The sequence below is a fragment of the Cavia porcellus genome, unplaced genomic scaffold (assembly GCF_034190915.1).
Source record: "Cavia porcellus strain 051 isolate PalLab524CR breed Dunkin Hartley unplaced genomic scaffold, mCavPor4.1 scaffold_2, whole genome shotgun sequence".
NCBI classification, from domain to species: Eukaryota; Metazoa; Chordata; class Mammalia; order Rodentia; family Caviidae; genus Cavia; species Cavia porcellus.
The window spans coordinates 120,769,340-120,786,236 of NW_026947485.1; the positions used below are offsets into that span (position 1 = coordinate 120,769,340).

Here is a 16,897-nt window from a genome sequence, read left to right on the forward strand (position 1 = left end):
TTAGATAAATGATCCCAACAAGGTTTGCATATTGGCCATGGGGGAAGCATGGTTGAAATTCACCTGCAGTCTCATCACCGCCACTTGTGTTTCACGTGGAGGCCGGGGAGCTTCCATTGCGATTCATCATCATTATCAACATAGTTACATGTGGGCACGGGGAAGGGCGCTATAGGAACTTTCCATAACTATGGAAGCCTGCGGTTCATCCCTCTGAGGACAATAGAATACAATTAAATCAGAGGCCGTCACTATGAGCAACGTTTAATCCCTGGCTACAGTGACTGTTTGCTGGTGCTGCTACACTGTATTTCCACAGCATCCCTGTCTTCAAATGACTCCGTTTCTGCCACATTATGCAAAAACCACTAAATGAGGCATCTTTTCCAAAAATATTTTCTCCTTACCGTCACCAAGTTCAGCAAACAGAAATAACTCTTTGAGTCAGTGCCACTTGCCGACTGTGGAAAACACTTTATTTGGCTGTGGTGTTAAAATATTGTGTATGAATTATAGGTATTTATGATAATAGAATCCAAGAATCCTATTTCCTGTTTCAAACGCAATAGGAAAATTGTGATTTATTGTAGACATTCTTCACCTCAGCAAAGACAAATCCGAATGTTCTTTGCTTCACGGTATTCGAGACATTTGTCCACTGGCAAAGTAGTTTAATTCTGTTTCACTGGTTCCGACAAAAGGATCCTTTTGCATCTCAAAGGGGAGAAGAAATATTTTTTCACAAGTAACTAATACACTACCTTGACTGTTAATTTCTTTAAAAGCTATTCTTTGGAAAGTAAGACAGAAATCATTGCATTTCTGACAGGAAAAACGAATGTTTCTTTACCCAGATCTTTAGCTCCTGTGTTCAGAGCCTCAGTGTTAGGCATGTCAAATTTTAATTGATTTGTAGATGTTTTCCATTCATGAAGTTATTCTCACACTTCTTAAAAGTTTCCAACTTGACCAGACTTTCTCCTACAAATTCTAAAGACTTCTTTTATTTTTGCATCTTGAATCCTAGTCACTTTAAAGGTCTTATAGTTGTAAATTCTTCTTGACTATTTCCTGGTGTTACCAATGAATTTTATCCTCTATATATATTGTCATGATTTGCTATTAGCTTTATAAGGATTATATGTGCATAACTGCATTTATTTAACAGAAACACTTACGAATGGGTGCATGAAAAAGATAGGCAGACAATGGACCTCAACCACAGCATTTCCATTAATATGTAATTACATAAAACATGTGTGAACATATAAACACATATAAGTTACTCCTAAGAGTTAGTCAGCAATTCACTGAGGTGCCAGTGAAGGCAACATTTAATATCTTAATTTTTTGACAATTTTTGAATTCTAAGAAACTAGAAAACAGTGGAAGGTACATTTGACTGATATTTTCCCGGGGACTTCCAGAGAGCCAGAAAGAGGATTTATGCAGAAGCTTAGTGTTGTGATTTTCCAGCTGAACTTACTGAGAAAATACATTTCTTCTGTCACGTTTGCTCGCTGCTGACTGGCTCACTTCATTACGCTCCTGAGTGTCGAGAATGGAAACAAAAAAATAGCAGCAAAGTTGCCTGATTAGCCGTGGGCAGATCTGGCATGGATGATGGCAATTTATATATACAGGAGGTAAAAAGATGACTTTGATCATTAATCACAAAATTTCTACAAATGAAAGGAGCACCAGGAAAGTGTACAGTTTAATAATCTTGGAATGACCAATTCAACTCATCTCATTATATGTTTGAAGGCTCCTATAATTTCCATTCTCCTATAGCTGTCCAAGTGTTTTATACAAGCAGAAAAGATACCAAGCATGTAGTCAAGGGTCATGGGCGTTCACAATTTGTGTCGTCTCATAAATGTGTGTAATTACAACTGCTTGAAAAGTATCCCAGATTTTGAAAAGTTTATTTTAAGTTTAAAGACTAGACAAGGTCATACTGATTTTACAACATCCTACATGATTTAAGTATATATACAAAGAAAAAATAAAACAGCATTAGGATATTACACAGCTTGAAAATTTGCAAAGGTTGTTTCTCGGTTATTTTTGCAGTTACTGACCCTCCAGAAGCCACAGTCAGTTGTACATTTCATGATTTATTGACTAGCAAAGATATCCCAAGTCTTCAAAACTCACACCAATCTTTATGAAGTCATTTAGAAATAAAAAGCCTTCAATGCAGTGAGTAACCGATGAATGCACTTGAGGATACAGATAATCTGGAGATGGCTGAATTTTTAGTTTCATAACTGATAAAATTAGCACATTATAGTTAATATAGTGAAGGGTAGACAATTTCTGTTTTCTGCTTATAAGACTTCCTTTCGTGAGAATTAAAAGAAAATAAATTCGTTTCATTTTAATGTCATTGACACAAGTGACACAATGTCTACTTCACAATATTTCCATGTGTGGGAGGCTCTTTGCTGTCATCTATTTTGGGCATCAGGAGACAACTATTCCACTTGACACATTATACTGTGAAGAGCAAATAAGACAGGATAAATGTACAAGCAAGTGAAAGCAATTTGAGTGTTTTTCTAAAAATAACAAATATAATTTTAACGAACTCCTTTTTAATAGCTTTCAATACAAAAAATTGAAAACGTCACACAGTCATGAGTAGTCTTGGAAATGTAAGTTATCACAAAGCACTATTCATCATATTTAAAATATAATCTTAAAATAAAAGTCCCACATAATACGTAAAGAAAAACATTCAGGAATTTAAACCCCAACAGAAATAAGAATCACTGGCTGCACTGTTGGTATGTGAATATTTTTGAAGCTTAGTAATTATGCAAGACATGAGTTAAAATGTATTCACTTAAAAATATTTTGCATTCCCAGCTTTAAAGTTTACTACAAAAAATAATTTCGAAGACATAGCAATTTGTCTCTGAAAGATGCTGAAAGCTGAGCAGGGGCTATAAGTCCACGATTTTATTGTAAGAACCGGAAGTAGAAAACATGTGAGCTTGGAACCCCACGTGGTCAGTCAGCTCCCTCAGATCAGTTAGTTTCCTCTTACTAAAAATGTTGATGCGATTGGCTTCCCCTTTAAATTCTCCACACGATTGAAGATCGCTGCATATATACATCGTTAGGAAATGGTGTCAACACAGGGACAAACAGGACATTAACAGTTTAGTGGCTTTTATGATGAAGCACAGCATTAAAGAAAAAAAAAATACTTATCTGTGTTGGTCAGGACCTTAACATTTCCTACACACACCAGTCTTTCTTTTCCGGGACCCTTCATTTAAAATTCCAATAATTCTGTGTCTAAGCCTTATAAAATAAATACTTGTGAAGCTTATAAATTAGAGGCTGAGGACTTTTATGGAGGCAGGGTGAGCTTTAATTTGAGAGACATGTCAATGAAACCTCCATGATCAATAACAAATTGTTATGATAATTGCTTATTTTTTCAGGACCTTTGAGGCAAAATAAATAGAAATCAATTTTTGTCTTTGCGAATGGTTTACAACACTGTCATTAGTAAATACTTTGTTTGTTACAAATAACTACACAATGTGCTTTCTTGGGAAACCACCACCAGTTTTAAATAGGACAAAATTTTGGCTTCTTAGGAAATGTAGGCAGATGAGTATGTTCGGCCAAGGAGCACTGGGTTAATATTAATTGGTCAGATGCTTTTGAACTCGACAAAGAATTCAAGATTCTGTTATTTCAAAGTAAATATTAGGTTAAGTAAATACTATCAAAACAAAGACTTAAATTTAAAGGGGCATAATTTCTGTGGGTCCTTGTAGAGAAACAACAGTAAGGAATTCTTCAAAAAGGAAGTGTTTGGGGAATTACGTAGCTACAGTTTTCTTTAAAATCAAAAGAAAATAAAACACCTAATCAATGTTAAATATGTATCAACTGAGTGATATCCAATCATATTGTATAGATTTAAATGAACACAACACTTCCTTTAGGCAAATGATAGGAAAAGACTGATTCGAAAAATACTGAGTCATTCAAGCAGTAAGCAAAGAATAGAGACTGGAGTCAAAAGGGAACAAAAGTTATACAATCTCCAATTAGAAGTGATGAAAGTAAGATGAGAATTATCATATTAATTAGCACTGCATATGACAGAGTCGTCTTCAGAATTCTGTTATAGACACTGAGTGTTAGGCACAGGGAGACGAGATAATGCAGTCATTAAAAAAACTTATTGCTAACATTGCAGTATTTTTAATAAGGATTAAGCATCATTTGTAAAAGCTATACTGACTTTTTATTCTTTGACTCTTTAGTGATGAGGTTTTTTTTTTTAACCTTTGCTATAAAAAGAAGGCTACTTTCTTTCCCTAAAGTATTTCACCCAATGTAAATAATTCAGAAAACAATGAAAAAAGTAATTCACAGTTAATGTGATGTTACTTAAGAAAGTTGAACCATAAAAATCAAATCCTTGAAAAGGCAAGCTTAGACCTCCTTAAAAAGACAGTTTGTGGCCTACCATAATTTGAGCACGTTTGCATTAAAAACAAAACCCAAAAAACCCAAAAAAAAACCCCCACTCAGTTTCCTACAGAGTTGCACAGTTCCTTCCAGGGAGATGTTCTTCGGGGACTAAAGAAAAAGCTCGAGGAACTCTCGGGTTTCTCAGTCCTCCTCCGTGCAGCCCAGCAGCTCAGCCCGCAGGGTGATCCGCCCGTACCAGGACCACGGGAGGATTCTCACATATCGCGCATAGATGGGAGGGTCGATGACATTTTTTCTGTGGGTGTCGTTGTCGAAATTGCCCTGGAAAACCTAATAAAGGAGAGCGAAGAACATCAATTGCATAGGCTTCCTTTTCTCTGGAATTGTTTTTTCTTCTTCAACAGAATGCCCAATAACTGTTCATTTCCTTTGCTTCAAAATATATTTCGGTTGCTCAGTGTTCATTTTTAGCCGCCTTTTCAATTACTGTTTCAAGAGTTAAGGGAGGCAGGAATCGATTTCTAATACAGGAACACAGAGCTCTATCACTTTTATCTGCCACTGTTTGTCAAGTTTTTGAAATGCAGTATTTATATGTTGCTCACGCCGTGGGCTGCAACAGTAGGGCAGTTAGCCACCCTGCTGTCCCCCACGAGTGACTCAGAGAGCCACGCTGCTGGCAGAGCCCAGCAGGCACGTGGACATGTAACCGCCGTGTGCACAAGGGGTGCTGGTAGATGGCACACAGTGCTTTAAAGAGCAAGGTATGGAAGGGATTTACGTCATTCGGCATGTGTTCGACCTGACCGGTTCTATAAATCTTACCTGCAGAGGTGCAGGAAATGGGCTGGGATGTGTGAATGTCTGGTGAGCAGTTTTTGCACACTTCCCACGTAAAGAACAAAATTAACCCATTTCCGGAAAGGCAAAGAGTGATGGTTTTGAAATACACTTTTTTTTTTTTTTTTTTTTTTTTTTTGCATTTTTGAAACTACCCCATGAAATGCTATAGTCTTTGAGATTTGTGATATTTTGATATTCTGCACTGCATGACTTTCTTCTTTGTTAAAAAGCATTTGAAGCTCTTTTCCTCCCTCAATGACAATTTTATATTAACTTGGACAAGTGCCTGCTGAAGGGGGAAAAAAAAAGCAAATTCAAATTACTGAAATTTTCACAAGAATGACAGTACATTGTAAATTACTTTAGGAGATAATGAGGGACTTAGGAGATTTAGGTTTTACTTTAAGTCTTTACCATTTTGTGTTTCAGCTTTTGAACCTTTCTTACTAATTTCTAGTATTTTATATTTATGTTTCGTTTTAAATTTATCTCACTTAAACTACTGAAAAATCTCAAGGTTTTTTCCCTTTTAATTTTATGAAGCATCTTACAGCTGAAAGCTAATTTGTCACTTTTAAGATCAAAACATGACTACTCAGCCAAAAGAAAACTGAAAGAAAACTGAAGATAAAATTTCTAAAAGAAAATGAAACACCTTCATATGAGAGCATACTTAATCTACATCTTTGAATATTCTGAAATTAAAGGGAATGCTTTAAATATGGCCTTCTAGAATAAGTGGGCTCCAACTTATACAGTCACAAAAGGTCTCTCTGTGCTGTATCGAGAGAAAAAAATAGGTGGGTTCGAAAAGAGCATTAGATCATAGCCCTGATTAATAGTGACAGCAGATCAGAGGGAGCAGAATTTTGCTGTTTGTGTGGGAAGGTTATTTACCCTTGAGGGGATATGCAAAACACAGTCCTCATCGGGTAGGGGAACAGTTTTTCAAATTGTCATGGAATATATCGCCAAGGTTATTTATGAATAAATATTTACCAAAGAGAAGAGTACTTGGCTGTGCTAAGCCTAGGGTCTCTCATGTTGGCATATATAAATTCATATTCATTTAATAGGAATTTTATCCTCAACAATGTTTGGCCTGCATTGTCCAGAGGGAAAATCACTTTGGATTGAGATACGTTACTAAAGATAACAAGTCTCTGTTGGTAAAAGCTCACCTGTGCAGCAAATACCATGCCCACACTTTCACTTGTCAAATTTGAGAGATGTTGTCATTGCAAAAGCAGAAAACATGGGTATAAGCTCTGGTTTCCTGACATTTTTAACATAAGATGTTGGATTCAAATGCTTCATTGAGATTGTAGCATTCCATTATTAGATGGAATGTATGGATCAATTTTGTGGCCCTGATAGAGAGTGTAAGGCATCTGTAGAATAATAGGATTTCAATTCATCAATATTCACTGTCAGATCTATAATAGCTCAGAATATAGTAGTAGATCATCTCGTGGAAAGGAAATGCAGAAGAAAAAAAGTCTTTGAAATTTCTACTTTTCAGCACAGATTTTAATATAGATGTATCAAGTCATCCAGCAGCAAATGATTAGTTACATATCTTTGTTCATAATGGGAGACACATAACAGATTGTCTACTGAGTACAAGTAGTGTGCTTCCTTAACTTGTTTTCTGAGACAGGATTCTGCTCTATAGTTCAGGCTGGCCTCAAACTCATAGTAATCCTCTTGCCTGAGCCTCCAGGGTGCTAGGATTATAAGCCTGGGCCATCTTGTTCAGGGTTAAGACTGAAGTTTCTGATTTAATGTGCAAAAATTATAGAAACTTCTAAGTTTCATTTTTAAAAAGTCATGTGAACTTTCACAAAACAGCATAATTTGTAAAACAAAAGTGCTCACAGGAAAGAGCTGAGATGGATATTGGAATCACCAAGGCCAGAGTCTGAAACTGAAGAAAACGTAAATGTATTCTTGGAGGGGTCCGGCTGGGGACAGCACGGAAGGGGCAGCACATACTGGCTCAGCCTACCGTGGTGTCTCACAGCTGCTGTGTACACACATGGCCCACACTGTGTGCCTGTCTGTGGTGCTAGGAAGACCTCTAAAGACAGCTATTTCCACTTTAAAGGGAAAAGGAACGTACCCACAGCAGTGTAGGTTAGCTTTATAAAATCTCTAGCATGTATTTCACACACCTGCTTGAGGGTTATAAGAAACTCTTCTTAAAACTGTAGTCGGTAAAGGGTCATGGTGCATACCACACCTCCGTAGAGAAGGGGGGACATTTAATATGAGAAAGGAGAAAGTTGATTTACAAACTTCTTAAGAAGTGGACACAAGTTACAGTTCTGGGAGGGAGGGAACTAACAGGCTGATGACAAGGGTCCAGATGCAATCAAACCTGACAATGCCCTGGGATCCCTCTGGCACTGCCTAACATGTGGGGCTTTAAAAAACAGGCATGCAAGACTCTTCCAGAGGCTTCTGTATTAAAACCTAAGAGAAGACAAGGGACAGACACACACTTCCTTCAACGTGAGCGAAACACTGGACTCTGATTTCCATGGTTAACTGTCCTTGATGCCAGTTACAGTTCAGATTGCAATGTACTGGGTTCAAAGCCCAGCATCTACAGAAGATCAGATAAAATGTAACAACTAAACGTTGCTTCTGTAAACATTCTAATACATTTTTAATTGAAGGCATGTTATTGTTTTTTGGGCACCAAAGTCCATCCAGGCCAGTATAGGCAGCATCTTTAGAAAGCTACGACTGATGAACAAGGAAGGCAAGATTACCCCAGGGATGGGGACACAGAAGCGAGGACTTCTGAACCCTCACTCTAGGAGTCGCTTTGAACTTACTATTTATTTACAAAACTACCTGTTCCTGAAGGCATACTTCTTTTTATTTAAGTTATTTAAACTTAACTCAAAGTTTTAAACAAATTTCCATTGTTCTAACCTTTTGAGATACGTGCTCAGGTCATCCCAGTGACGAGAGGTTCTTGGTGCTTCTTTGTAGCCCTCCTTTGTTCTTTAAGATTGGTGAGTTAGTATTTCAGTGAGGGCTCAAGTGACTCCAACTTCACCCATCCACCTTTGGGTGGCCCATCCTAGATTCTGTTATTTCTTACCGGCAGATGGAGATTACAGCCATAGTTGTGATTCCAGATAGTGTGCAAAATCTGAAGGTTGAAAAAAAGCTTCCTCCAATTTTCTTTATTGTTTGCTATTTATCTTGTTAATTGTGTTTAGCTTATCATTGGTGTTATCAACTATACCTATTAGAGAAACCATGTTGTTCAGCAAGAGAGAAAGAAGATAAAGTATCTGCTTCCCTGAGTGTGAGTGTGCGTGTGTGTGCGTGCGTGTACACATGCGTGCATGTCTGTGGTTGCACAGGTTGAAAGGGAAGAATCCTATAGCTTGCATTTCTTATTTCAACTACTTGTCTTTTCATCCACAGTACTTACAGCAAAATAGTAATGTAGGAATACTATTTTCTAGCTCTGATCCCTGATATCCCTTGCTTTTATCTAATTTGACACAAAGAAGGAATCTGAGACTTGGAAAAGAAGTCAGATCTTTGCAGCAACTTCCCTCACTAACATTTCTGACAGCTTTCAACTCTCCACAGCAATATCCCGTCTAAGAGAGTGGATATATGTTTAGATAGTTTGAAAATCAGTATTTCCATTACTAATATACCTTTCTCTAACTTTAACATATTCATTGTAGTGTTTTATTTTGAAGGAACATAGAAGTCTAACCCATTAAATGAGAAGTATTTTTTGGTATATTTAACACTAACACTAACTCCTCAAAAAAGTCATATTTAATGCTTCAGGCTAAGTATTCCTGGTCTAACAATTCCTCATGTTGCATCGTTTTCAGACTTAACTTCATCTTGATTTCATTTCATTGCATTCCTCATGGCTTAACTAGAACTAAATTGAAGTGTGGCATTAATTTGGACTTAGAATACATTCTACACAAAACATATTCCACACAAAAGACATGGTGTGTCTTTGCTGTAGATGTAAAATTTTGATCAATGTCAATCTAAGATTTAAAGCTATTAAAATTTGGGGTTAACAAATACTGGACTTTCACAACATTTTTCTTAATCTTGTTGTTTTACTTGTAGATATTGGTTTCATAAATTTATAACTGTCCTAATTTTTATTTTACTGAAATCATGACATTTTATACATAGCAATTGCTCCTTAAGATTATTATTTATTTTTAAAATAGTGTAAATTTAGTGAATACTAGGATTTAACTATTTCACAAAGTAACCATTTATTATAAAATGAATATAAAACTTTTTTGTGAGTGACCTAAAGGTCAGGTGCTTATTAGTTTAGGGTTCGGCACCATAAAACTCAGTTTTATATACTTTGCATCAACATTACTTGAAATTTTGGACTGTAAAAATTTTAGAGTTACAGCTTGAAATAAATCATTGGCTTTAAGTAACTCAGTCTTAATGAAAATTTTCACTGTATTTGTGTGTACAAATGAAGTTAAGCATAATATTTTTCCATTTGAATAGAAGAAGTGTTTAGAAGAGAGACTTCTTTGTTTCTAACTGTATGCGTAGAATGTCAATATATTTTAGATTAATCTATAATTTAATTTATGTTCTACTGGGCTCTCTTTTAGATTAAAAACCTCAATATTGTCCTTAAAAGTAAAAATAAATATTGCATTAAATGGACAAAATTATCAAAAATTCAGTTAAAATTTATACTATATTTTAACATGTTTTTGCTTTATGTTTTGCATGAATGATATCTCTTTTTGTCATTGGATACAATAAATTTGAAACCAAAGTTTCATTCTTTTGGATGACATATGCTGCAACTACGATTAACTACGATTCAGCAAATTCAATTTTCTGCAAAGATTTACCAGCATCCTGAAACTATCCCATGACTGAATGGCTGGTATATCATTCTTGATGGTTTCCCCTGCAATCAATTCCACTAAACCAATGAGACTCTGTAACAAAATTAGTCTCAACACCAGTGCATTCTTTCAGCTGTAATAAGGAAATAAGAAACTACTTGAAAGGTAAATTCTAATATTCAAAAAGATACTGCTTTAGGAAATAGGGCACACTGAGAATCACATTCTAAGAGGTGCATAAACACACACACCTCTGTCTCTGACTCTCCCTGTAACTCTGTGTGTCTGTGTGTCTGTCTGTCTGTCTCTCTCTCTCTCTCAATTCTTTTGTTGGAGACATGGACTATGACAATTATATCCATATAGACTGTCAGTCTGCATGAGAAGAATGAGCTGAGCTACGAGTTCCACTACAGAGAATTTCAGCAGTGCTTCAGCAAAAGCCTTCCTGAATAGAGAGGAACGCAGAGCTGGCACAGTGCGTGCTTCATCCTGCAGTATGCTGGGTAAAGCTGTTGCTTTCAAGAGCTGCAGGAAGGTAAGACAATGTCCAGGTAAACTGGGGACATTCCTGTACGTATGTCAAAAGGGAAGAAACTAAACCAAAATATTGTAGTTTCTTTAAGGTCAGGCACAAGGTCACATGTCCCAGTTGGTGAAAATGTCATGCATGTAGTCTTTAGGTAACAAATTGATGGAAAACGTTCCATTTTTGTGATCAACCACTAGCTACTCCAATTAGATGATCAGTTGTTCTGTCTTGGAAAGGAATTGGTTATCTTGTTCCCTTTGCTAGTGACATGTTCCAAGATACATCTTTGTCTGCAGGCTGCTTGTGTGTGTGTGTGTGTGTGTGTGTGTGTGTGTGTGTGTGTTATTTTTAGCAAACTTCTGTCTCAAACTCCCCCCCAGTGAGTCTCTCCTCTGCAGAGCTGAGGATGTGTGGAACCTGATGCAGGCAGGGAGATGGTAGACGCAGACCATCCCATCAATGAGTGCGCATGCCCTACAGCTTTGTAGGTCACAAGTGTATGGTAAAGGGTTCACCTGATGCAAAAAGAGGCCTAACTTTTCCCTTCAGCACGGGGAGGTATTCTTTAAGGCCATGGAAAGCCTTCCTTTGTTCGCAGTGGTCTTGAGTCACATCATGGAGCTGACATTGGCCTGGCAATTGAGGTTGGGAGTGCTGTGTCACCCTGACCCCAGTAGGAGATGAAAAGGAACATGATAAAGTCCATCTGCATGACTGATCTTCATGAAAAATCTCCAGGGCTGTGGTCAACTTCTTAGCAGAATCTGTGGGTTTTCTTATGCCCCATCAGTGCTGATAGCAGTAAGCACTTTCCAAGATGCCATTGAGACATCACTGCAACCCTCTGGATGGTGCCCCATAACCCTCTGCGCTCCGCTGATTTATACCTGTACCTCCTGCACCATCAGAAACTGAGTGTAAGAGTTCTTAGTCTCTTCTGGGAATCTTTCTAGTCAACTGCCAAATCTGAGAAGGTTCTTAGGGACATAGCAATCTGCAACCAATATCAGAAGGTGGGCAGACTGGAGGTCCTAAAGAGGGGTGACTAACTGCTATTGGTTTCACTGAGAAATTTTTAACATTTGTAAAATATGCACAGCTAGAAAAGGGGTCTCAACTGCTCCAAAGGGTTTTATGTAAAATGTCCCTAACCTCACAGAGTTCAAAAATAACTATGAACTTACTTGTCTGTTTTTATTCTTTCACTAAATCCTAACAGCAAAATCCAATGAAATTTATTCACTGTGGTTCCTAGATGTGCTCTTCATACTGACTCTGGGGTTTCACTCTCACTCTATTTCTGTATTTCTTGCTCTTATTTTAATTTCTTGATGAATCTTATTTTTAGGAATATGAACTTGCCAAACAACTACTGTTACTTTCTCTTTTATTTTTTAGCAACAAGACAGTTCAACATCATTATTCTGCATTCTTTAATATCATTTCTGCTATGGTTTCTTGCGGATCTTTCCTCTGACCATCTATTCAGGATTAATGTGAATCTCCTGAGAAATTGCAGTCAGGTTTTCTGAAAGTTATAGAGCATCATGACTTACATAAATAATTCTGTACCACAATTCAGCTCGGTAACACAATTTTTCTCTGGTTTCTTTTCCAAATGATGTTTTATTCCATAAGCTCTTTTAAAATACCTAGACCCTGGTTGCTGCAATGATTTGTTTATCTTTCAGGCTTCCTCAAGGAAAGGATATGAGGCTTTCAAACTGCCTGTCCAAAGCTTTAACTTCAATGGTCCAATTGTAGAACATTTTAGCTTGATGGAAAAAGTAAAAAGAAAAACAAGAGTACCAAGTGCTACAGTCCACCACCAGTGCGGGGATTACTGCAGACCACTAAAATAAACACAGAGATTTTCTGAGAAAATTAGTTTCACTCTCACTGTTGCTCTGAAAACTTGTCCTGGTTCAAAGTTTTCTCTCTGTAAAAAAGTGAGGGGTTTGACTCCGGCAATTCTATATCTTACTGAACCAATCAGGCTTTGCTTTGTGTACTCAGTACACACAAATCTCTGATTATACTGCAATAATCATTGGCTAAGCCACAAATCTCATGTTTGCTTGGGTTTCTTGTAGTAGTATTTTTACCCAAATGCCATTTTACTAATAATCCCTGCCTTTTTTTTTTTTTTTCAAAATCCACCAATAGGAGACTCCAACGATTGTCCCCTCCAGAATTGAAAATGTGTAGTCTCTTTTCCCTACTACCTATTACTAGGCTTCTACGGACTTTTCAATTGTCACACATTTTACTCCGGTTTCCTGTAATTGACAGGAAAATTGGCTGATATGAGAAAGACATCGGTATGACAGTTTTCTAAAATTCAGTTTCTCAATTTCTTTAGAGTTCGGGATTCTTGGGAAGGAGGAGGAAATAACACAACGTTGAGAATATGTTTGACAACATTTTACTTCTGGACTTCCATAGAAGACTTGACCCAACCCCAAGTGTGTGAGAGTAAGGGGTCCAACTCTCCCTAGGGGAAACAAAAGTGACTCCTCAATTATTAGTGATTGTGCACAGGCAGTATTTGTGATTTCTCAGCCCACCGGTGACAGCTACAAGCTCATGTAGGAATTCTTAACATTCAACACAGCCAGACAAAAGATGAGAAGGTCATGGTGACCTCTAGCCTTTCTGTGCGCTGTTTACTTAGATACTCTTTCAAGATTCTTAGTGGAAGAGCTTATATGTTTCTATGAGGTTCATATCACATTTTGCAATTATACCTTGACCCTGGAAAAAAGACTAAGTGAAAAATTTAAGAGGATGCTAACCTTGCTTCTCTCAAACTCACTGGCATTTAGAAAGCCATATTTAACTTCTTTTATGATGAAAGTCTCCATAAGTAACAAGAATACCCTAGGAAATATATCACATAGGATGATTGCCTATAAAGATTTATGAAACATAAAATATGCCATTCGAAGCTGTGGCTATATATTTAAACTATCTGCCCGCTAGCACTGAGACTTTGACTGCCTCAAGAAATATTCCTACGAAAAAAAATAGAATTGGAAAATCATCTGCTTTTCAAAGCTACCTCCAGGAGATATGATTACCAGCAGCAGTCAGGAAGTAAGAACATCTAATTCTTTCCTTTTAGTCTTACACCAGAAATGTAAAATACCTTTCGTCTATTCTCTAGAAGTCCAGAGCAGCCTGTCTTCCTGTTGAAGCTACAGTGCGTCTCCTAGCATGGTCTCTTAAATCTCTCTAGGCTATTTTCCATTTCATCAGAACAATTTGTAGCCTGACTCTACCCCTCTGTGGCAGATGTATAAATTATGTGGCAGTGGAGAAATGGATGTCTTTGGTAATTCTCATCAGACATTAGAAAGCCTGTCCTCTCTCCTAGTCTCTGTGAAGGGTTTCACCCTCTCTCAGACAGAAATGACTTAATAGGAAGCACTGTATCAGAGTTCAGAGCAACTGGAGAGTCTAGCCTTGTGGGTTGTACCCAGCTTGGCATTTGAGCAGAGGAGAGAGTGAGGGTGCTGTTGAGCGGAGTCATAGCTGGTGGCAGAGTGGGAGCTGCCTAGAGCCTGAGCGTGTGTGTGTCTTTCTATAGGCACAGAAGGAAGGAATTTCCTTTTATCTTTTCCCCTGACCATTCTCAATCCCATTGGTAGATCTAGGGATGTTTCAATGGAGATAAGGTTAGAAGATCAAATATTTAAGCTAATTATAATTATAATTAACAATTATAATCCATCATTTATCTTGAAATTCTGATTTCCTGGGCAGGCTGTATTCTTATTTGTGAACTTTTGCAATTCTGAGTGAAGAGCAGAGGGGATGCAGACTACTCTGACAAGCTACAGAGCCAGCTTTGGTCTAAACCAAATTTCATTTTTTTTTCTTAGCAAGCTCAGAGTATGTTTGTTAATCATGGAAGTATAACTGATATCAGAAGGGGAAAGTTAAATTTGTTGTTATCTATGCTGGCTATTAGAATACTTCGGAAAGGAAAAACGGTGACGTAGCGGAATTTTATTATTGAAAAGTAACGTTATTTTCATGAACTTATGACAAATATCCTTTTCTGTGGCACTGGTTAATTATCTCAGGACCTTCACTCTAAGACACATCCCAGCCCTTTTTTATTTTTTTATTTTGAGACAGGACCTTGTTAAGTTACTCGACAAACAAGGCTCAAACTTGGGACCCTCCTGCCTCTGTATCCTGAAGTGTGGGGATCACAGTGATCACTGCCGTACCTGGCTTCCTTTAATTATTACTAACTAGTGAATATTTGCTTTCTTTCTGCAAAAATAATTCTGTTTCAAAGCAGGAAATGAGAGCCCTCGTGTTCAGGCTTCTGAGATTTGTCCTCTGTTCACACCTACAGGAATCCTGGAAGGATTGCCTGTCCTACAGGGCCTTTCTCTTTATTCTGAGTTATTTTTTAATGGTTTTGTGTTTCTCATTAACCCAGAAGCTTTATGATGGTGAGATAGGTGTGCCTGTTTAAAAAGACCCAGAAGAACTAAGTACAGGCGTGTTTGTAACATGAGCACTCTACACACATCAAAATGTTTGAGTTTTACAAAAGGGAAGAAATCACTGGAGAAGGGGTAATACAGGTGAGTGACTGGGAGGCTTCTTATAATTTCCTGTGAACTGGACATGTATGTAAGTAGCTGGTAATACTTTTCTGATTTAGGCTGTGAAAAAGCACAAAAGCACTGGAGTGTTAATTAAGTCATTTTATAAGTGTTCAATTGCTCAACATCTTGCAGCCTGCCAGAGTGATGGTAGTTAGTAAAATTGGCATGTGTACCACATAAACTAACATCTTTGAGCATTGTTGCACCCTCAAATATAGTATAATAAACAGTCAGTATGTTAATTGTGCTGGGTATGGTAATATGTGCCTGTAATCCCAGCACTCAGGGGGCTGAGGCAGGAGGATTGCTGCAACTCCCAGGCCAGCCTGGACTACAAAGTGAACTAAAAGCCAGCCTTTACAGTACATAATGAGACTCTGTCTCAAAAAGGCAAAAAAAAAAAAAAAAAAAGTTACTTAGTGATTAACTTTTGCTTTTTTTTCCTATATTATGATGAATTCAGAGTTTCAATGGCCCCTCTGCCCGAAAATGACCAACTCGATTTCCCAAGAAGGAAAGATATGTACTAGATTCAGATCAAATAAAACAATATAATCTTTCTAAAAAAACCACACTTTTCTTTTGGTTAATCTCTTGTTTTAAGCCAGTTAATTAGTACCTTTTGAATAACTTAATTACTACATTTTGATAAATTGGAAATGTTAAACAATTTGTTAAAAGTTGACATCCATGCCCATTCTATGGTATAACCAGTACTGATCAGTATTTTTATACATCAGCATTTTTAATCAACATAGTTGGGCTAACCATTAAGAATTTCTCACAGTAGCAGTACACACATAAGCTAAATAAAAGCATAAACAATATTTTCTTTTAAGAAACTGTATTATACTATATGCCATAAAATGGAAGTCAACATAGACATAAGATGATCAGAACCTTATATTTGGACCTACTTATTGATTTATGATAAGAGATGGGAGATTCAAAAGATAGAATTTAAATGAGTCTTCAGATATTGGCATTCAGCAGTGGAAAGTGAAGGTAACATAGCATGTAATAACTGTTATTTTTATTTATGAACATTTCCCCTTGACAGCACTGCCATGCAATACAGTCCTTGTGTTTTTCTTACATATTTTTTCAGTTTTGCAGAAACATCTGTTAAATAAAAACAATATATGATTTTGGATTTTAAAGCAATTTATCAAACTCCCTGAAAATAAAGAAAGTCTGTTTTGAGACATCAGATAATTAACAAGAAGAACAAACGTATATGCATCTCTTAGCATTATATTACTCTGCATTGTTTAATCTTTTTCCATAAATACACTGAAAGTCATCTTTCAAAACATCTGTGCGAGAGTGTTATCTGTCACTAAAGATGAGCCATGGCATCAGGGATGCACTTTCTACGGTTCAAACTATGAATCCACCACGAAGTTCATAGACGTGGAGCTTTCTTCTTTTCTATCACCTGACGGCATGCTTTTAACAATCTTGGGTTTTTAATTTTTTTGTTGTTATTTATTTACTTTTCTATTGTTAATTTGTGGCAGGGAGAGGCTAATAAA

The 16,897-nt window shown here is 37.0% G+C and overlaps 1 protein-coding gene across 5 annotated transcripts in view; it reads right to left on the minus strand.

Moving 5' to 3' along the window:
• Positions 1-1,911: 1,911 nt before the first annotated feature.
• Edil3 (EGF like repeats and discoidin domains 3) overlaps positions 1,912-16,897 on the minus strand; it is a 409,108-nt gene continuing 394,122 nt past the window's right edge. For all 5 annotated transcript variants that reach the window (XM_013143611.3, XM_063245305.1, XM_003479468.5 and 2 more), the window contains one exon: positions 1,912-4,797. In XM_013143611.3, the coding sequence (XP_012999065.1) occupies positions 4,648-4,797 (150 nt within the window). In that variant the 3' untranslated portion in view covers positions 1,912-4,647. The remainder of the gene's footprint in view (positions 4,798-16,897) is intronic.